Below are 21,535 nucleotides of genomic sequence, written 5' to 3'. Positions count from 1 at the left end.
GAAGCCCTTGTGTGTCCCTGTCTGGTATCACCGTAGCTCTGTGTGTCCTCACCCTCATCCTAGTGGCCCTCAAGGGCCGCAAGGGACACAAATCCCACTTCCATCACCACTCCCAAAGGCCCCTGCACCTGAAATGCCCCCCTCCGCCCGGCCCCACTCCCTGGCCCCTGGTAGGGAACCTTCTCCAGATGGGGGACCAGATACACCTCTCCCTGACCCGCCTGAGGCTCTTGTATGGTGACGTCTTCCAGGTATGTCTTTCAAAGCAATGATGTCGTCTTGGCTGGGAAAATAATTGGCATTTATTCATTCATTCACTCACTCACTCACTCATTCAATCATTCCAGATGCGTCTAGGCTCCCTGACCGTGGTGGTCCTGAGTGGCTACAACACCATCAGGCAGGCACTGGTGCGGCAAGGTGACGCCTTTGCCGGGCGACCCGACCTCTTCACCTTCTCAGCCGTGGCCAATGGGACCAGCATGACCTTCAGTGAGAAGTACGGAGCCGCCTGGACGCTCCACAAGAAGCTGTGTAAGAACGCCCTCAGGTCCTTCTCCCAGACGGAACCCCGGGGCTCCGGCGCCACCTGCCTGCTGGAGGAGCACGTCTGCGCCGAGGCCGCTGAGATGGTGGAGCTGATCCGTGGACGGGCAGCCAAGGGCAAGGCGGGGTGCGACGGGGGCACCGATACCGTAGGTCTAGACCCGGTGGTGCCCCTGGTCACCTCGGTGGCCAACGTGGTCTGTGCCCTCTGCTTCGGGAAGAGGTACGATCACAATGACAAGGAGTTCCTCACCATCGTCCACATCAACAACGAGGTCCTGAGGATCTTCGCTGCCGGGAACCTGGCCGATTTCTTCCCCGTGTTCCGCTACTTTCCCAGTCCGTCTCTGAGGAAGATGGTCCAGCACATCCGCAGGATGAACGGCTTCATGGAGAGGAGCATTGAGGAGCACATCCACACTTTTGACAAGGTAAGGAGGCAGACAGACGCACCTTCTGTCACCTCTGCTACTGTATGTCTCAACACTGTTGCAATGGAGCATACGCATCGGAACCTCTAAATAGTTGGCTTATATGACATTACAGTTTTGACGAGGCTATGTATTGAAAGTGACAAACTCGAGAGATGATTTTCATGTCGCTTGTGTGAAATCTATGTTCAAAAGCAACCTCTTTCATCTGGGTCCTCGATAAAAAAAAACTTTGCTTTGGGTTTAGCGTGTGTTTCAGAGATAGATTGGTTTCAATACGGGCGGGACAGAAAGACAGGCCAATACTCCTTTTATTTTACCTGTTCCTTTTGCAGCTATGTCACACTCCTGTGTTAGATATACAGGGTGGGGAGGATCTACGTGGGAGGGGCACCAATCACCTTTGTTTTTTCTTGTTTTTTTTGTTTTGTTTTTGTTGTTTTTGTACTGTTTTTTAATATTCTTACAGACTTTTTTTTTAAAGATGGGGTGGGTTATATGGGCCTTTTTTTTCTTATGTTCGTACTTTGGGCATCTCGTCAACAAAGACCAAATTTGGGTTATCTATTAGTACAGATTCATATACTTTTTATATATTTTACTTTGTTATTATAAATGTCGTCTTTAGCTATTTTTTCATGGAACATTAAAGGTCTTAAAGGAAAACTCCAACATTTTGGGAAATTAGCTTATTTAACATCTTCCCTGGAGTTAGACAAGAAGATACATACCTTTTTTGTCTGTGCGTGCATTTAGCTTGGGGAACAGTCGCTCCGTTAGCATAGCTTAGCTTCATCACTGGAAGTGAGGCAGGACAGTAGCGTGACGTTCCCTACAGGTTTGTTTACATTCTCATTCATTCAAAAGATCCGAACCGATTGAAGTTTATGGATACCATGACTTGAAATCCTCTTACCTTGACGATTAAAAGCCTCCCCAATTTAGAAAACAGTAATCCAATGGCTGGTATTGTTATATACCGGACGCTCTGAGCTAACCGGAGCTAACACAGACCAGGATCGTAAAGCATATATAATGACTTCCTTTCTGGGGTTGTCAAAATAAAAGTGCGACGTTTATAGCAGCGGAAAACGTTTATTTTGTACATTATCTAACGTTAACATGAACCTAAACTAACTTTAGGTTAGTTGTAACGTTAGTTTAGGTTTGTGTTAACGTTAGATAATGTACAAAATAAATGTACATTGAAAATGAATTGAAAATGGGGGACCCTGATGGAAACAAGACAAACGTCTTTCTCAGGTCTGCATCCCCTTAACAATTGTATGTATTGAGCCGTACTGTATTGTACCCATTCTGCAATCTGTTAAATAAAGTTTTCATTCATTCATTCATTCATTCATTCATTCATTCATTCATTCATTCATTCATTCATTCATTCATTCAAATAAGCTAATTTCCCAAAATGTTGGAGTTTTCCTTTAACAATTCCATTAAAAGGGCTAGCTGTCTTGATACTATATCATATCATATCATATATATATACTATAAGAAATCGAGTTGAAATTGCCATGTTACAAGAAACGCACTTGCTTGAAAGAGATATGCACAAATTAGAAAATCAGCGTTATAAAGTGGCTTCTTCTGCTTCAGCTTTGAATAAAACCAAAGGGGTTGCTATAATCATTGATAAAAAAAATGCAAAAATACCATCATAGGCAAAGGCAGTGATCAAGAAGGAAGAATAGCTTTTCTAAAATGTATTCATAATGGTAAAATAATTGCGTTTATTAATGTCTATGCACCCAACTATTATGAACCAGACTTTTTTCAATCATTGAATAAAATCCTAGTGGAACTAGCTGATTTCCAGTTGATTATTCGGTCAGATATGAATTCTGTTTTGGATCATACCTGGGATAAATCTAAAGCAGTTAATCATAATGCTCGCTCAACAAACGCTTTAAAGCACTTGCTATCTGACTTTAATCTTATTTATATTTGGCGGGTTCATAATCCAGGCAACATGCAGTATACCTATTTCTCTAATAGACATCTATCATTTTCCCGTATTGATTTAGTTTTAATATCAGCATCCTTATTTTCAGACGTCAAAAAAATTGAAATCCGACCTATGAGTTTATCAGATCACCATGCCTATTTCTGTCAATTTCAATTCAGCCAGGCTAAGAAAAAGGCCACAAGATGGCGCTTTAACTGCTCTTTATTGGATAATCCAGCATTGTGTGAGCAATTTCAGTCTGAGCTAGCCCAATTTTTATTGATTAATAATAACTCCGTGGATGATTTCAGGATACTTTGGGACGTCACTAAAGGCTTTGTCAGAAATAATGCTATTACTTTCTCTTCAAGTCTTAATAAATCTCAGCTAAAACGAATATCGGATTTAGAAACCATGCTGTCTACCTTGGACCTATCTCAACAGAGGCATTACTCTCAGCAGACTGCCGCTACACTAGCCAATGTTAAGAGTGAACTAAACGATCTTATCAGGAAAAGAGCCAAATCCTCCATCCATAAAGGTAGAGTAAATCAATACTTTCATGGTAGTCGACCGAGTCAAATACTGGCCAACAAACTACGCAATAGTGATCTTGTAGGAAATATTACTACTGTTACATCAGAAAATGGTGAGCTGCTTACAGATCCAAAATTAATCAATACAAGATTTGCTAAATGTTATAATGATTTATATACTACAGAAGGCGAGCGCTCCTCTGAAGAGATTGAATCTTTTTTAAGTGGCCTTAACCTCTCTGTTTTGTCACCAGTTGAATCAAGTTTAATGGGGACTCCTATATCATTACAAGAACTCAAAACATCTCTGGAAACTATGAATAAAGGCAAGTCTCCAGGGTGGGATGGCATTCCCCCTGAATTTTATTTGCAGTTCTGGGACATTTTAGGCGCACTACTACTTGAAATGATTAATATATCCATATCTAAAGGCTCCTTAGGGAGAGACGTGAATATGTCCCTAATCTCTCTTTTATTAAAAAAAGGTAAAGATCCAAACCAGTGTTCTAATTGGCGCCCTATTTCTTTAATTAATACAGATGCCAAACTATTTTCTAAAGTATTATCTTGCCGTCTTGAAAAGTTTTTACCTAAACTGATTCACCCAGATCAAAGTGGTTTTGTTAAAAATAAAAATGCGTCTGATAATTTGCGACGTCTCCTTCACATTGTCAACTCCGCCTCTCATGCTAAAGTGTCGTCAGCTGATCTCTCTGTTGACGCAGAGAAGGCCTTTGACCATCTGGAGTGGACCTATCTTTGGGCTGTACTGAAACATATGGGACTAGGTCAAAATTTTATAAATATGGTAAAAATAATATGTTTTAATCCATCAGCCAGTGTTATAACCGGAAATATTAGTTCTCCTCCGTTCAAAATCACTCGTGGAAGTAGGCAAGGGGATCCGATTTCTGCAAGCTTGTTTATTTTATCCCTTGAACCTTTAGCCCAAGCTATACGGCAGGGGTCAGCAACCTTTTTGACATGGAGTGCCTGTTTGAAATATAGTTGTAAAACTAGTGTGCCTCAACAATATTCCATGCATCGTAAAAAGAAATTCTCATAATCAGGTATTTTTAATGATAGTTTTTACATTATTACATCATTGTTATTGTTATTATTAACAATATTATTATGATGGTTGTATCAACCCTAAATCTGAGTTGGGGGGGGGGGGTGCAATGCAGACAAACAGCTGCATACAGTGCGACCATTTCACTCACATTTGCCCATTCATTTTTGGACACATCACACACCATCGGTGTGTGTACTGTACATGTGCTGTCATAGCTCCACCTACAGGCCTAATGGAGAACACCAGGATGTGAATGGATGGTGAATGTGAGGTATATCGTGTAAATAAGTTTTGATTGATCGCAAGACTACACTGTAAAATAAATAAATAATAATAAATAAATAATAATAAGTTACCAGAACTTTAAAATATTGAGTTCAGTGCATTAAGGGTTTCAGTTTTCAATCCATAATAAATTAACAGAAAAATAAGTATACAAATCTTACTGAATGATGTAGCAATGTATTTCCAGCTAAATTGAAATAATAAACAAATAAAGGGTCTCAATTAAATATGTGGTAGTAAAAAGAACCTGTGGGAGGATTTCAAAAAATATTTCACTATAATATTTCAAAGCAAAAAAAAATATATATATATATATTTTTTTTTTATTCTGCCCCCTGTGCCTATGAAAATGCCCCCACGCATGCCTAGGGTTGCCTATCCCTGCTATACAGCAATCAGAAAACATTAAGCCAATCTCTGTAAATTCTACTGATCATCATATTTCGCTCTATGCGGATGACATCTTGTTATATATGGAGAATGAATCTCAGTCTCTCTCAAGCCTCCTGAAATTGTTTGAAAAATTCAGTTCAATTTCAAGTTATAAAATAAACTGGACCAAATCAGCACTAATGTACCTAAGAACCACTCCTAACTCTGTGCTTGACCATGAGATCTCGGTTGTAACCCAATTTAAATATCTTGGTATTGATATATTTCCTTCAATTAAAAAAAAAAAGAAAAAAAAAATTTTTGTCTGTAAACTACAATAGAACCATTAGGTCAATCATAGACGATCTCAATCGATGGTGTAATATACCTGTCTCCCTTTCCGGAAGAGTCTCTATTATCAAAATTAACATATTACCTCGAGTAAACTTCTGTAGTTCCATGATTCCTATTGCCCCACCTGTTGCTCATTGGGAACATTTACATAGAGCAGTCTCAAAATGTATATGGCGAGGCAAGCGAGCTCGGGTTAAACTTACTACCTTACAAAATGAGCGGCAATCTGGTGGTTTAACTGTACCAAATTTTAAGTTATATTTTCAAGCGTTATCATTTCGTCCTCTGTTGAGTTGGTTTAATTTTAATTCTGAGGCCCCCTGGCTTAATATTGAAAAACATATTGTGGCACCGATTCGTTTACAAGACATTGTCTTCACAGATATTTTACTAAAGCAGTGTAGATTACGTTATGGTCCGATAATAGCGCATGCCATATCTTTATGGCGCAAATATGAAAAGTTACTTACATTTGATACTAAGTGACATGAACAGACTCCCTTATTCCATAACCATTTTTTGCTTAGCGGAGGCAGTTTTGTAGCTCAATCATGGTCCAATTGTGGCATTGATGTACTTGCCGATGTTATGGAGGACAATGGTTTAAGATCATTCTCAGATCTGAAAGAGTCATATAACTTACCTGGCACCTCCTTTTTTTATATTTACAGCTCCGTTCGGCTATGTGAGTCTATGGAGTTCCATGGACCAAACCAACTACTCACCCCTTAGTTACTTTCTCTAAAAAAAACTGCAGGTCTGTCCAAAGGTCAAGTCTCTATAATTTATAAAGATCTATCACAAAGATGTACTTCGTTAATACCTGTTATCCAATCGTGGAGCACAGAATTGGGATTAGAACACCATCAATCTATCAATTGGACCAGAGTTTGGGGAAATATTATTATGGCATCACGAAACCCAAATCATAAGCAGATTCATTTCAATTTAGTCCATAAAACATATTTAACCCCCCAGAAAGCTTATAGAATGAGACGTGCTATTTCACCAAACTGTACACTTTGTTCTCTAAATACTACTGGTACTTTTACACATATGATGTGGGAATGCCCCACAGTCAAACGTTTCTGGGAACAGATAACTAATTATCTATCTAAAGTATTAAAAAAACATATTCCCTGTTGTCCCAAATGACTGCTCCTTAATGATGATGATTCTTTAGCTTTAAGTATTGTTCAGAGACGATTTTGGCTGGCAGGAAGTACTGGAAACAGTTATTAGCTGATGTTGTAACAATGGAGCTTTCTACAGCTAGATTAAATGGTGCAAACTATCAAACAATAGATAGCTGGAACCATATTCTCTATCAAGTTACAGTAGGACCTCTACTATATAACTAGCAGGACATAACTAATTATATCTGTATAATTCCCTTTATTTTTTTTGGTCTTTGTTGAAATCTTTGCTCAATTATTTTTCTTCTCAGGCCTATGACGGGGTGGGTTGGGGGGGGGGTTATTATTATAATTTTTTATTTTTTTTTGTCAACAGTGGTTGGTGCAGGGGTTAGGGGGTAGGATTTTTTATCTTAAATGAGGCAAGGGGCAAGCCAATGCGTGTAGTTGGCAAATAATTTAAATTATGTTTTATGTGCATTGTATGCCTGTACGGCTGTACCTGTGCCTTTCTTCCAAAAATGAAATAAAAATATATGAAAAAAAAAAAAAAAAACTGGCAGGACAAAGAGACGGGCAGGACAGAAAGACGGGCAGGACAAAGAGACGGGCAGGACAGAGAGACAGGCAGGACAGTGAGACGGGCAGGACAGAGAGACGGGCAGGACAGAGAGACGGGCAGGACAAAGAGACGGGCAGGACAGAGAGACGGGCAGGACAACAAGACGGGCAGGACAGAGAGACGGGCAGGACAGAAAGACGGGCAGGACAAAGAGACGGGCAGGACAGAGAGACAGGCAGGACAGTGAGACGGGCAGGACAGAGAGACGGGCAGGACAAAGAGACGGGCAGGACAGAGAGACGGGCAGGACAGAGAGACGGGCAGGACAGAGAGACGGGCAGGACAGAGAGACGGGCAGGACAGAGAGACGGGCAGGACAGAGAGACAGGCAGGACAGAGAGACGGGCAGGACAGAGAGACGGGCAGGACAGAGAGACGGGCAGGACAGAGAGACGGGCAGGACAGAGAGACGGGCAGGACAGAAAGACGGGCAGGACAGAGAGACGGGCAGGACAGAGAGACGGGCAGGACAGAGAGACGGGCAGGACAGAGAGACAGGCAGGACAGAGAGACAGGCAGGACAGAGAGACAGGCAGGACAGAGAGACGGGCAGGACAGAGAGACGGGCAGGACAGAGAGACGGGCAGGACAGAAAGACGGGCAGGACAGAGAGACGGGCAGGACAGAGAGACGGGCAGGACAGAGAGACGGGCAGGACAGAGAGACAAAGAAAGATTGGAAGAGTAATCAACAAGTGTTAACCCCCTTGCCGTCCCCCCATGTTATTGTTTTGATGCTAGAGGAAAAGTGAATGGAAATATCAAGTTGGCTCCCAAGCCCCCCTGCAGCGCCCCCTTACATTGAAACAAATTGTGTACTAAAAGAATGGGATGGGACTCCAGAGTTAACGTGCGTGCTAGCTGATCTAGCGGACGGAGTACAGCACGCATGAGAGCCAGAATATGTTTAGAATGAGCTGTAAATCCTGGGTGGCGTGTCTCTAAAGGGTTGTTTTCTCTGGATATTTCACGCTAATTTGGTCTCTACCATTTACATTGCACACACACACACTAGGTCCTGTGCGTGCAGTGAACGCCAAAAGATAACAAACAAGTACCCTGGGAAGTACCTTTGTTCTTGCGCAGAGTGGCTAACGTGTTTGCACGCACTCTAATTAGGAATTAGCAATGTGCTGGAAGACACGTGTCGCTTTGATGCTTACCATGAGTGCTTACCGCCTGTTTCAAAGTGATGCTTAGCCTGAGTGCTTACCGCCTGTTTCAAAGTGATGCTTACCATGAGTGCTTACCGCCTGTTTCAAAGTGATGCTTAGCCTGAGTCAGGGTTCCCACGGACCTGGAAAACATGGAAAACATGGGATTCATGGGATTCATTTTCCAGGTATGGAAAGGCATGGAAACTGAGCAAAAGTGACCAATTACATGGAAATAGAAACAGTTGTCCTGGAAAATTTTATTGGATGATGTGTAATAAAATTTAACTATTGAGCACAGAATTAACATGAGTTTATAAAAACCCTTTACATGTGAACAGCTTTTACTGTAGATAGAAATGGATGATCCCATGTTGTAGAGCATGCTCTTGGCATCCTATATGGTATATTGGATGTTGGAATTTGATGCAGGCAGCTTGGTGAGCCAATGGAGCCTTGGCATCTACAGTGAAACTTGAGTGAAACTTCTTATGCAAGTTTATCCTCAAATGTAAGTAGCTGTGTTTTAACTGTGTGGTAAACCTGGGTTTATCAACGTTAGTTAGTAAGCAGTGCAATCTTGCTAACTAGCTAGCCAACGTTAGCTCTCATAACGAGCCAGTTAGCCAGCGCCAGGTACAGTAGCTAGCCAACGTTAGCTCTCATAACGAGCCAGTTAGCCAGCTCCAGGTACAGTAGCTAGCCAACGTTAGCTCTCATAACGAGCCAGTTAGCCAGCGCCAGGTACAGTAGCTAGGGCGGGGCTAGGGGGTGGCTACTTGGGCTCAAGCCCTGAATGTTTTCTGAAAAGCCCCGAATCTATTTTAAAAAAAATAAATAATTTTTTTTCCTTTTTTTTCTGACAATTCATCATTGTTACATGAAAATATGTTTGCACCAGATTTAGCAGAAGCTAATTTCCATCTGTGGTCTATCCAGCTGCTAACTGTATTTGAGTGAGTTAAGTCTTGGTGTCATGGTAGACTCAGACCTAAGCTTTAAATCACAATCAACAAGTTGACAAAAACTGAATTCTTCCACCTTAGAAACATAGCATTTATAAATCAAAAGGACACTGAAAACCAGATCCATGCCTTTATTTCAAGCCAACTCGACTACTGTAATGCATTCCTTACTGGCCTCCCGAAAAAATACGATGATATCTATTTTACGAACTATTTTATTGCACTGCACTATTTTACTTTGTATCAGTGAATCATAGACGCCTGGCCATAAGAGCATTCGGAGCATCTTTGCTCTCCCACTATTGAACTTGGGGGAGCAAAGGTATGCTCTTGCTCCACCACTTTTTGATCATATAAAAAATATGATATACCCCCCCCCCAATATATAAATCTAACCATAACTACGTTATGGTTAACTGAGTTTTATAGTGAAAAGAGCAGCTTTATTGGTCAAGATTGAAGGCTCTATATTGCAGGAAATTGCACGTACAGGTTAATTAAATAAAAAAAATATCTGCCGCTTGCCTGCAAAAAAAAAAAAAAAATTGAAAAAAAAAAAAAAAAAAAAAGGCGGGCACCTATCTGGGCTAAGCCCCGGATCTCCTATAATCCTAAATCCGCCCCTGGTTAGCTCTCATAACGATAACCAGTTTGATTTACAAAAGCTTTTACAAACGCTTTTACAGAGTAAGAGTAGTAGGGGTGAAACGATGCCACCTCACAACGATTAATTTCGATTATGATTACGAGGAGTTGAGAAGAGTAGGAAAAGAAGACAGGAGCGGACACGAGGGGAGGTGTGGAGAGGAGGACAGGATGAGATAGGAGAGGAGTGGAAGAGAGAACATATATCAATCCCAGTGCTCATGTGTTCCAGTTCAATAAATTGTTGTTCATCTACAGCTTGTTGCATTATTTCATGCATTGATATTATCAATAAGACATAATCTCTAAGCATTTACAATGTAGACTTGACTGGTACATCTTTTAAATCAAGTAAGTAGTCAGGTGTCCTAGGGGGTTGTGTGTGTGAGGGGAGGGGGGGGCGCGGATGGGGGCGGAAAACTTCAGGGGCCTATAGATCATCACTTAATATGGTACCTGGAAAATCAGGAGGTAGTATGGAAAAAAAATTCAAGGCAAGCGTGGGAACCCTGTGAGTGCTTACCGCCTGTTTCAAAGTGATTCTTAGCACGAGCGTTTACCGCCTGTTTCAAATTGATGCTTAGCATGAGTGCTTACCGCCTGTTTCAAAGTGATGTACCACGAGCAATTACCGCTTGTTTCAAAGCAATGCTTACCATGAGCGCTTACCGCCTGTCTCAAAGTGATGCTTACCATGAGCGATTACCGCCTGTTTCAAAGTGATGCTTACCATGAGCGCTTACCACCTGTCTCAAAGTGATGCTTAGCATGAACGCTTACCGCCTGTTTCAAAGTGATGCTTACCATGAGCGCTTACCACCTGTCTCAAAGTGATGCTTACCATGAGCATTTACCGCTTGTTTCAAAGCTATGTTCAGATCTCAGATGAGCGCTTACCGCCTGTTTCAAAGCTATGCTTACCACGAGTGTTTACCGCCTGTTTCAAAGTGATACCTTGAATTGCATCACGTCCAATGTGCGGTTAAAGGGGAACTACGCCCCAATTTCTGAATTCATACATGCTCTTCCTCTGGTCTAATACAGTACAGACATAGTGAACATGAGCAGCTCTCTCCACAGACAATTCATTGACAAATATTTTATAGATGACAGTGAGAGCACTCAGGGGAAGGTTCTGAGTTCATTGACTATTTCAGAACTGAGACCACTACTATAGAATATAGCTCATTTGGATATAAAAAATAAAACAAAAAATAAATGTTGTGTGTGGGTCCACACAAAATCTCCTCTGAATTTCCCCAAGGGGATCAATAAAGGAATATCTTATTGTATCTTATCTTATTTTAAAATCAGTCTCCCATACATTGTCAATGGAACAGCTCCAGACTTTATACTTGATGACATCACAAGTTTGATTATTCTTTCTCTGGTTTTTGGCTTTAACGGAGAGTAGCTCATGTTCCCAAATTGAACGGTCTTAGGCCATGGAAATAACAGTATTTTTTTTTTTTTTTTTTTTGGTGTTCTCCTTTAACGGTGGGTTGTGAGGTCCAATGAGGTTAAGGTTAGGGTTAAGGGAGGGGTGGGTTTATGAATGACATACCAAGTTTTTAGGGAGTCCCTGTTTCAAAGTACTTTTCTTGTGACACTGAGCAGGTTTGAAGTTGATGTTTCAGTGTTATCTCACGTCTCTCACAATGTGATCGCTTTTAACTGAGATGATGTCAAATACCTTATTTGATTTGATTTGAAATCTTTATTTCGACCATGTGAATACAAACAATATAAAACAAAAACAAATCATTGATCTCTAGCAATGAAATAAATAACAAAGAACATAACTCAATTTACAAGGTGTAGGAATAAATATACACTTATATTAATGTAATTCCCTCGCGGACAAGCTCAACACCTTCTATGCTCGGTTTGGTGTAGACAGTGGCGCTGCTGGCTCTCTGGCTAGTGACGTCACTGGCGCGCCGGCTGTTGTGGAGGGGGGGGGGCAACCGCGGGGGGGCGGGGACGTCACTATGGACACAGTGTGAGAAGAGCATTTATGCAGGTGAACACCAGGAAGGCTGCTGGCCCAGATGGTATAACAGGACGCATACTCAAGTCCTGTGCCAACCATCTGGCCCCGGTGTTCACCGCCATATTTAATCAATCCCTGGCGGAGTCAGTGGTCCCTGCCTGCTTCAAGATGTCTACCATCATCCCTGTACCGAAGAAACCCTCCCCAACATGTCCAAATGACTACAGACCGGTGGCACTCACCTCTGTGGTCATGAAATGTTTCGAGAGGCTGGTCAAGGACCACATTTGTGCCTCCCTCCCCAGTGATATGGACCCTATGCAATTTGCATACAGGACAAACAGGTCCACTGACGACGCGGTCTCCCAGGTACTGCACAGCACCCTCTCTCACCTTGACCGTCAGAAGGGGGGCTATGTGAGACTGTTGTTCATTGACTACAGCTCAGCGTTCAACCATAGTCCCCACCAGACTGGTGGACAAGATGATCGAGCTAGGTCTGAGCTCCGCCCTGAGCGCCTGGGTACTGGACTTTCTGAGCGAAAGACCCCAGGCGGTCAGGGTGGGGGGTCAGACCTCCAACACCATCACCCTGAGCATCGGGTCCCCCCAGGGCTGTGTTCTGAGCCCCCTGCTGTACTCACTCTACACACACGATTGTGTGGCCAAGTTCAGCTCCAACTCCATAGTGAAGTTCGCAGACGACACGTGGTGGTGGGGCTGATCACGGACAACGACGAGAAGGCCTACCGGGAGGAGGTTGAGGTACTGGAACGCTGGTGCCAGGACAACAGCCTGCTCCTGAACATTGGTAAAACCAAGGAGCTGATCGTGGATTATAGGAGAGGACAGCAGGAGACGCACACACCACTGATGATTAACGGGGGTACCGTGGACAGGGTGAGCAGCTTTAAGTACCTGGGGGTCCACATCTCAGAGGACCTGACATGGTCAACACACATAGACACAGTAGTAAAGAAGGCGAAACAGCGCCTCTACCACCTGAGACAGTTGAGGAAGTTCAGAGTAGAATCGGGGAAGATACTCCAGTCCTTCTACTCAGGAGCTGTAGAGAGCATCCTGACCGGAAACATCACTGCCTGGTATGGAAACAGCACGGCACAGGACAAGAAGGCCCTACAGAGAGTGGTGCGCTCAGCCGAGCGTACCACGGGTATTGCACTACCTCCCCTGCAGGTTCTATACAACAAGAGGTGCAAATCCAGAGCCTGCAGAATAATGAAAGACCCCCACCACCCCAATAACAGCCTGTTTCAGCTGCTGAGGTCAGGCAGACGCCTGCGAACCCCAGCCACTAGGACAGAGAGGCTTAGGCTTAGCTTCTTCCCCCAGGCCATCAGAGTCCTGAACAATGAACATTGAGTACCACAGAACACTGAACTATCCACACATAAGCACACATGAGCACACACACGACACGCACGCTGTGCACGCTCACACACTAGCAGCCACTTTAACACTTTAACATGAGCGGGCACACACTCATGCCGCACACACTCACACTTATTGCCAAAAGGAAAGGCCACTTTAAATCAGTATTAGCAACAGTAACAGTGTATTGCACTACCAAAGCTACCTAGCATGTCCTATATGCTCTGTAAATAACTATGTACAGATACCGATTTTGATGTCACACCATGTTACCTGTTACCTGTTACCTGTTATTGCACAATGTTTTTTGTATTGGATTCTATTATATGTTGTACCCACTGTATTGCACATCGTTGCGGGCAAGACCACCCGCATTTCATTGTATACTTGTATGCCGTGACAAATAAAACTCTTGACTTGACTTGACTTGACTTAATTTAAAACCTTACAAAACAAATATATATGCAAAACATAAAAAAGAAAAAATGTAAAACATGAAAGAAATCAAATAAAAATGTAAACACCCATGAATGTCAAGTCCCTTCCTCATTCCTGTACCTAGTGAAAATTATTTCTTTATAATTCAGTTTGAATTGTCTCATTGCGTGTGTGTATCTGTGTTTGATTCCAGAACTGCATACGTGACATCACAGACGCCCTGATCGCTCTGTGTGAGGATCGCAAGGACGACAAAGACACAGCCCTGCTCTCCAACTCTCAGATCATACACACCGTCATAGACATCTTTGGAGCAGGTTAGACACACACTGGAAACAATACATGCCATTTCATTTTTTTATATTCAGATCTCATTTTATTGCCTATATTTAAGTCTTTCTATGTTGTTCTATTAGGTGTTATGAGCGATGCTCTGTTGTAAATGTTATTGTATATTCTTATTGAACTATTTTATCACACTTTTTTACTCTGTCTATTCTATTTTATTATTTGTATTACTGAATGAAACCGTAAACAAAGAGGCCTATTGGGATGTTAGATCCTAATGTGAAAAACTGTAATTTACCTTACCTTGCTACCCTTTATCTTTTTTATGCTCGCTTATGCCTGTATCTTTTATTGCTGTGAAGCACTTTGAACTGCAATTTCTGTATGAAAATAATAAAATAAAGTTTATTATTATTATTATATTTATACCCTGCCCATACCTGTACCCCCCCCCCCCATGCTGCTATGCCTCCCGAATTTCCCCATGGGGATCAATAAAGGAAATGTCTTATCTTATTGGAGGGCTAGAGACCTCTATTTCTTTCTATTCGCTTACTTGTACAATGGAGTCATACAGTAAACATAATGCTACTGAGGATGATGATGATGATGATGATGATGGTGATGGCCATTATCTCCACTGACTGCGATTCTGTTCGGTTTGATTTCATCAGGGTTCGACACCATTATTGCCGGTTTACAGTGGAGCCTGCTGTACCTCATCAAGTTTCCCGACATCCAGGACAGGATACACCAGGAGATAGGTACCTGTATTCCTTTGATCTTTCAGTCTAATTACATCCTTTTTCCCTTGACACATAATTGACCACAGCTGAGCTAGAGGGGAAACAAGTAGGTTGCATTAGTTATATCCATCAAATGGTGTCAACACAGACATATCCAAGCAGGTGCTGACAGATCTTCAGTGTGGAAGCTTATAAGAACGTGGATCCTATTTTTCTGTTCAGTATTCCTGTCTAACTCCTGTGTTCTCATGCAAGACAGTGTCCAACTTTATGAATGCATTATAGTCCTGTGACTATAATAACTATAGTAGAATAACTACAATTACTCTAGGGAGAGGTGTTTGCTGAATTGCCATCTGGTACTGAATCTGTGTGTTGTGTTAATTACAGCCCAATTAAATTATGTTGATGAAAAATGCAATCTCTTTTGCTATTTTTAATCTACATCATGTTAGTGAGCTGTAATTAACACAACACAATTCAATGTTTTCAGATGACCTCACTGGATGATATATTCAAACCCATTAACCAGGGGCGTCGTTCTGGTATGGCAAGGTATGGCACTCGCCATACCTTGGCAAAAAAATAAAAAATAATAATAATATATATATATATATATATATATACTATATATATATATATATATATATATATATATATATATATATATATATATATATATATATTTTTATGTTGATTTATAATTCGAATGTCGACATTATGAACGAAGCTTCGAACTATTCGGTACAGCGCTAGCATGTTTTGATATAGTCAATTATCTCACTTTTACTACAGTAGGTGACTTTTACTATAGGTGACTAACTCAAATATGCCAAAAAAAAAGGAAAATGGACATACAGACGTTTTTTAATCAAAGGGCAGCAGAGACAAGTGATACAGGGACACAGGTAAGGTCTTACAATGGCTTAGTGATTATAACAGTGCAATTCAGCATTCAGTAACCCATACTTTTTTTGAACATGTTTTTGATAGTTACATTCTGTTGAACACACACCTCAAAACCGTACCTAAGGAAAATTGGCCCAATTGCAAGAAAAATAATAGACAGTTATGATATTACATTCTGCATAATTTGTATGCAAAATATTGTGGTTCCCTGCTTTAGTCTGTTGACACATTTCTATACTAAAAATGCTTGTGTAGTCCTGTGTCATACCTAAATGTCATATAAGTGAATTGTATAGAAACAACTCACCAAAAGTGACTATTGTGCAACTGATTTGACAAAAAAATCCACCAAGGGGGGGAAACACCCCCTTCACCCCCCACCCTCCCTAATTGCCATACCTTGGCTTTTACTGAAACAACGCCACTGCCATTAACTCTCAATAAGTGTGCAAACTGTATAGTTTAGGGATATGTGTGAGATTGTGCACAGAAAATCAGCATTGTTTCAACAACAACAACAACAGCAACAACAACAGCAACAACAACAAAAAGTATGCAGAGATAAAAAAATGTCTGTGTTTTATGCAACAAAATAATCAAGAGAATAATTAAGGAAATTGATTGTTTAGTAGAATAATAATTGCAATCAGAATCAATAAAAAAAACACCCAATATCCAACCCTAGTCCTCTTCCCGGACAGAACCAAGCCACCAGCCGTCAGCGTGACACACAAAAGGTCGGTCCAATTTGCTGACGCCAGAGCTACTTTTGAAGCGGGCTGAGAAGACTGCTTCTGTCTGTTCCGAGGCACGTTGCATGTTCACACAGAGAGAGAGAGAGAGAGAGAGAGAGAGAGAGAGAGAGAGAGAGAGAGAGAGAGAGAGAGAGAGAGAGAGAGAGAGAGAGAGAGAGAGAGAGAGAGAGAATGATGGAGAGAATGAAGGAGAGAGAGTGAGAAGAGAGAGTGAGAGAGAAAAAAAGAATTAGAGACAGAATGAGAGAGGGGGGCGACAATAAGAGGAGAGGATGAATCGGGATGAGAGAGGGAGGGAGAAAGAGGCAGAGGAAGCAACATTAGAGGGTTGTCCTGGATGAGCACAAAGGCAGTGACACGCAAGCCCCCTGACACATGGTGGCCATTCTGCATTCAGCAAACACACTCATGGTTTGATTACATCGACGCACACAAAGGACAACCTCATTTGGGGATTCGGTAAACTAAAATATGTGCTTTGCTGTGGATGAATCATTCTCCATCAAGACCTTTGTGGTGCATAATGCAAATCACTGACGCTGGTGAAGTAAGTCCTGTCATATTAGAATAGATTTGTAACCTTTAATTAACTCTCTGATTTGGAGCCTTGACATCCTCACACAGGGGCTTTTTTCCTTTCTACATAGACTAAACTCATACCCACAATGGCTAGTTAACCCCTTAAGCCTGACGGGCCTAGTACAGGGCCGAGATTCATATCACGCCATAAATCGATCAATACAGAACATATTAATTGATGTTGCATTTCTTTCTTCAAATGTAGCCAAGAGTAAAGACCCTAACCCTATCAAAACAGCAGTTAAAGTGTATATTTTCAGTACTATGCTTGTTTACCAATGATATAGCGAAATATGAGTTTATAAATATCTCTGCGCATCCCGACAGAAACCGGTTGAATTAGACGGAAATAAAGGAAGCTGTCATAAGTGTGTGTAGTCCTATGAACGAAGATACCCAGGGCTTTCGATGGGCTTTCGAATTTCATAAAACTACACTTCCCAGCTCACGCCAGCCCCTGTCAATCATCTGACTTCCAGCATGAACTTTATTTTTTAACGTTATTTTCTTGATGTCATATGATGCTGTAGAAGTGGAGCAATCTTCCATTTTCTTAGGTATGTATTTTTAGGCGAATCTTCTGAAAATATGGCTAGAGCTTAAGAGGTTAATATTGTAGACTAGGCTACACCCATCTATTACAGCCAGCCTCCTATCTAATAAGGGCTGACAAGCTGAGTGATGCGAGATGCCGTTCTACAAATGTGAACACATCGCACTGGCCAGGCTGCTTGAAGCCTTTTTACAACGCATCCGCGTTTCCGGGTTCCCGTTTTGCGCTCTGATTGGCCAGGTCATGTGACATGAGCGCCAATCGTGGGATGGCAAGTTTCTACACTGGTTAAGCTTAGGCACTCTTCGAAGTTGGTTAAGGTTAGAGTTTGTCTTAGAGCATGGCGATAGAACGCCAGGTAGTTTGCAGGCTGTTCGACGCGGAAATAGGGCAAACACGCTATTGGGCGCACATGTCACATGACCTGGCCAATCAGAGCGCCGGAAACGCGGATGCGTTGTAAAAAGGCTACACACGGCCAGACTGCCCGGGTTTGTCTGTGACTGTATTTTTCTTCTTCTGATCTAGATGAACACATCGGACCGGCCAGGCTGCCCAGGTTTGCGGATAAGCCTAAGATGCCTTATACAGAAGCCTTCCTATATGAAGTGTTCCGTCATGCATCCTACGTCCCTTTTACCATACCTCACTGGTAAGACTGCAAGTGGTTGTGTTTGGACATGTAAGAAGAGTTTGTTTATCCCCATTACTGTATAAAATAGTTACAGTACATTTGTGGTGTATTGGCTGTTTGAGCTGTCTTGCAAACAGACCATCCCAAATCTCACATTCACCCATTCACGGTGGAGGCAACCATGCAAGGTGCCAACCTGCTCATCGGTTAAGTGTCTTGCTCAAGGACACTTCAACACGCTGCCAGGAGGAGCCGGAATCTAACCGGGAACCTTATGATTACCAGACTACCACTCTAACTCCTGAGCCACTGTTGCCCCGTTTTGTCATTGAAGACGCTCGTTCTGTTCCCCCACAGCACCACAGCGGACACCACTCTGAACGGATACCTCATCCCTCAAGACACCTGTGTTTTCATCAACCAGTATCAAGTCAATCACGATGTGTGAGTAGAGATTAGATATCTTTCCCTGGTCCACAAGATCTCTAAACACCAGCAAACAGTATAGTCATCATCTGCGCAATAATCATCACTCTATATTCACATTGATGTGAATTGATTGCTATATTCATGATGTTGGAATCTTTTATATATATTGATATCTTTTGTACTTTTTATATCTGTCTATGCACTGTTTTATATTGACCTGCACTTTTTTGAGCAATGACATGTGTATTGTGAGGAAGTATGGGTACTGTGTGAGTGGTACAGTATGTATAGTATGGAGTGAATTATATGTAGCATGGAGGGATGAATATGTATTGTAATTGTCCTGTTTACCTTGTTCCTGCACTGATCAGGAGTAGCACTCCTAATTTCATTGTATTAGTACAATGTCAATAAAGTTATTCTATTCTATCATTTATCTCCTTCTAATCTGATATTTGTTCCTTATTTAATTAATGTCCTATTCTGCCTATGTCCTGACATTTGCTTTATTCCTTTTTTTCTTTATCTTCCCTCTGGCTTAGTGACCTATGGGGCGACCCGGATGTGTTTTGTCCTCAGCGCTTCCTGGACGCGTCTGGGCTCCTCAACAAGGAGCAGACGGAGAAGGTTCTCATCTTCGGCATGGGGAAGAGGCGTTGCCTCGGCGACGGCTTTGCACGTCTGGAGATGTTCGTGTTCCTCACCACGCTGCTGCACGGGCTGCGGATCCAGAACGTCCCGGGGCAGGAGCTGGACCTCAGCACCGACTTTGGTCTCACCATGAAACCACGGCCCTACCGGATCAGCGTGTCCTCAAGGCTGTAGGGCTCCCACAGCCCAGACGGTGCTCTGCGTGGAACTCCCTGGAACCTCACTTCACCAGCGCTAACACTGAAAGGGTCGAGATTCAGAATAATAATAATATCGGCCCGGAACTGGCTTGGTATGGCTAGGGAACAAGCCACCGTCTTGGACCAGACTTCATAAGATACCATAGACCTGTCCGCTGTATACGTCAGACCCAGTGTGCACGCGCATCAAGGGGGCAAAAGGAGCGTAATCCTGGTCAGAACAACGGGGCAGACTACAATATATTTGCATTTGTTAAGCCATGCTAGCGATCTAAACAATCAATCCATGCCAAAGCTAGATATGTAAAAGGTGAAAGACTCACACTCACAGACATGCTGATTTGGCTAAATGACATCCAGCCATTATCGTTTGAAACTACTTTTAGTCAGTGGAGTGCCATGGTTTCTCCATAGAGCTCCGTCATACTTTTTTAGCGCAGCAGCTCGTGCAGCTCAGGAGTAACTTAGTCACGTGACTCAGTTGGTATTGCTGATTGGCTCGAACACGGTATGTTTGTATACAGCGAACAGGTCTATAGAGTGACCATTCATGAAAACCTACTCACTCAACTGACTGGAGAATGAGCATTTAGACCCCACTGGTGGCAGCATCTCATGACATCATGCACCTTCACAATTGTGGTTTGACAGATGTAGTCATAAACCATGCAATTGTTTTTATTATTATTATTTTTGTATTTTAAAGCTGAAATGATTATAATATAATTGTGTATAAGACAGCCCCATTAACTTTTAGCTATAGAATTCTAATAATGCATTATTTTTAGAAATACTCTGCATTAGCGGACGTTATCTGTGTCTCTTTGTCTCTTTTTGGAAAATGATGTGCACTTAGAGAGGGTCAATCCTAGTGCTATTGTGCCTGTACTCTGTGATAGGGTACAATTCCTTAGCTTCCCAGTCCCACCACATTAAAAGTCCTTATCTGGAGTTATTAGACACAGTTAAAAGCTGAGGGAGGGAGGGAGTGTTGTAGATTTGCCATCAGCACTGCAGGCATCCATCAGCGTTCATCCATACCACTCTCTACTTTCTCCTTCTATCACTTCTCTTGCGGTTCTTCTCTCTTTTTTTCACCCCACCATCCTTCTCACCTCCTCATCCCTCTGTTCATCTTCCTCATCCTTTCTTCATCCTCCCCTTCATATACCCTCCTCCTTCCCAAGTCCTTTCTTCATCCTCCCCTTCGTATATCCTTCTCCTTCCCACCTCTTCATCCCTCTTGTCTTCCTCCTACTCCTTTCTTCATCCTCCCCTTCGTATATCCTTCTCCTTCCCACCTCTTGATCCCTCTCATCTTCCTCCTCCTCCTTTCTTCATCCTCCCCTTCATATACCCTCCTCCTTCCCAAGTCCTTTCTTCATCCTCCCCTTCGTATATCCTTCTCCTTCCCACCTCTTCATCCCTCTTGTCATCCTCCTCCTTTCTTCATCCTCCCCTTCGTATATCCTTCTCCTTCCCACCTCTTGATCCCTCTCATCTTCCTCCTCCTCCTTTCTTCATCCTCCCCTTCGTATACCCTCCTCCTTTTCTCTCCTTCTTTGTTCTCCATCTATTCTTTTTCTTATCGTGTGTCCCCGCCACTGCCTCCCTGTCCTCGTGTTCCTCCTCTTAATTTCTGGCTCCGAGGCGTAGCGACACTACAGCCCCCCCCCCCCCCCCTCCTGAAGTCTTCCCCCAATTGTTTCTCTAAGCAACAAAGCAACAGAGAGACAGAGAGGATGTTTCATCTTCTTAACCCCCCCTCATCCCCCATCAGCACCGCAACCTCCCAGAGAGCCTGATTAGACACAGCTGCTGGATCGCCCCAGTGCTCCTTCTGGAAGGTGAAGAGGACACCGAGCGATGCACCGCGGCTGTGAAA

The 21,535-nt window shown here is 42.5% G+C and overlaps 1 protein-coding gene across 1 annotated transcript in view; it reads left to right on the top strand.

Annotated features, from left to right (window-relative positions):
• Window positions 1-19,624, top strand: part of cyp1d1 (cytochrome P450, family 1, subfamily D, polypeptide 1) — a gene marked incomplete at both ends in the record, with an annotated part of 20,151 nt that extends 527 nt beyond the window's left edge. The window contains 7 exons of the mRNA XM_084323198.1: window positions 5-251; window positions 348-977; window positions 14,100-14,223; window positions 14,869-14,958; window positions 18,265-18,388; window positions 18,728-18,814; window positions 19,342-19,624. Of these exons, the coding sequence (XP_084179324.1) occupies window positions 5-251; window positions 348-977; window positions 14,100-14,223; window positions 14,869-14,958; window positions 18,265-18,388; window positions 18,728-18,814; window positions 19,342-19,624 (1,585 nt within the window). The remainder of the gene's footprint in view (window positions 1-4; window positions 252-347; window positions 978-14,099; window positions 14,224-14,868; window positions 14,959-18,264; window positions 18,389-18,727; window positions 18,815-19,341) is intronic.
• Between the last annotated feature and the right edge of the window lie 1,911 nt (window positions 19,625-21,535).

The sequence above is a fragment of the Notolepis coatsorum genome (genome assembly GCF_963971535.1).
Source record: "Notolepis coatsorum genome assembly, chromosome: 10".
Taxonomy (NCBI): Eukaryota; Metazoa; Chordata; class Actinopteri; order Aulopiformes; family Paralepididae; genus Notolepis; species Notolepis coatsorum.
Note: the sequence above shows the minus strand (reverse complement) of the source record. Positions and strands in the feature narration are given on the sequence as shown.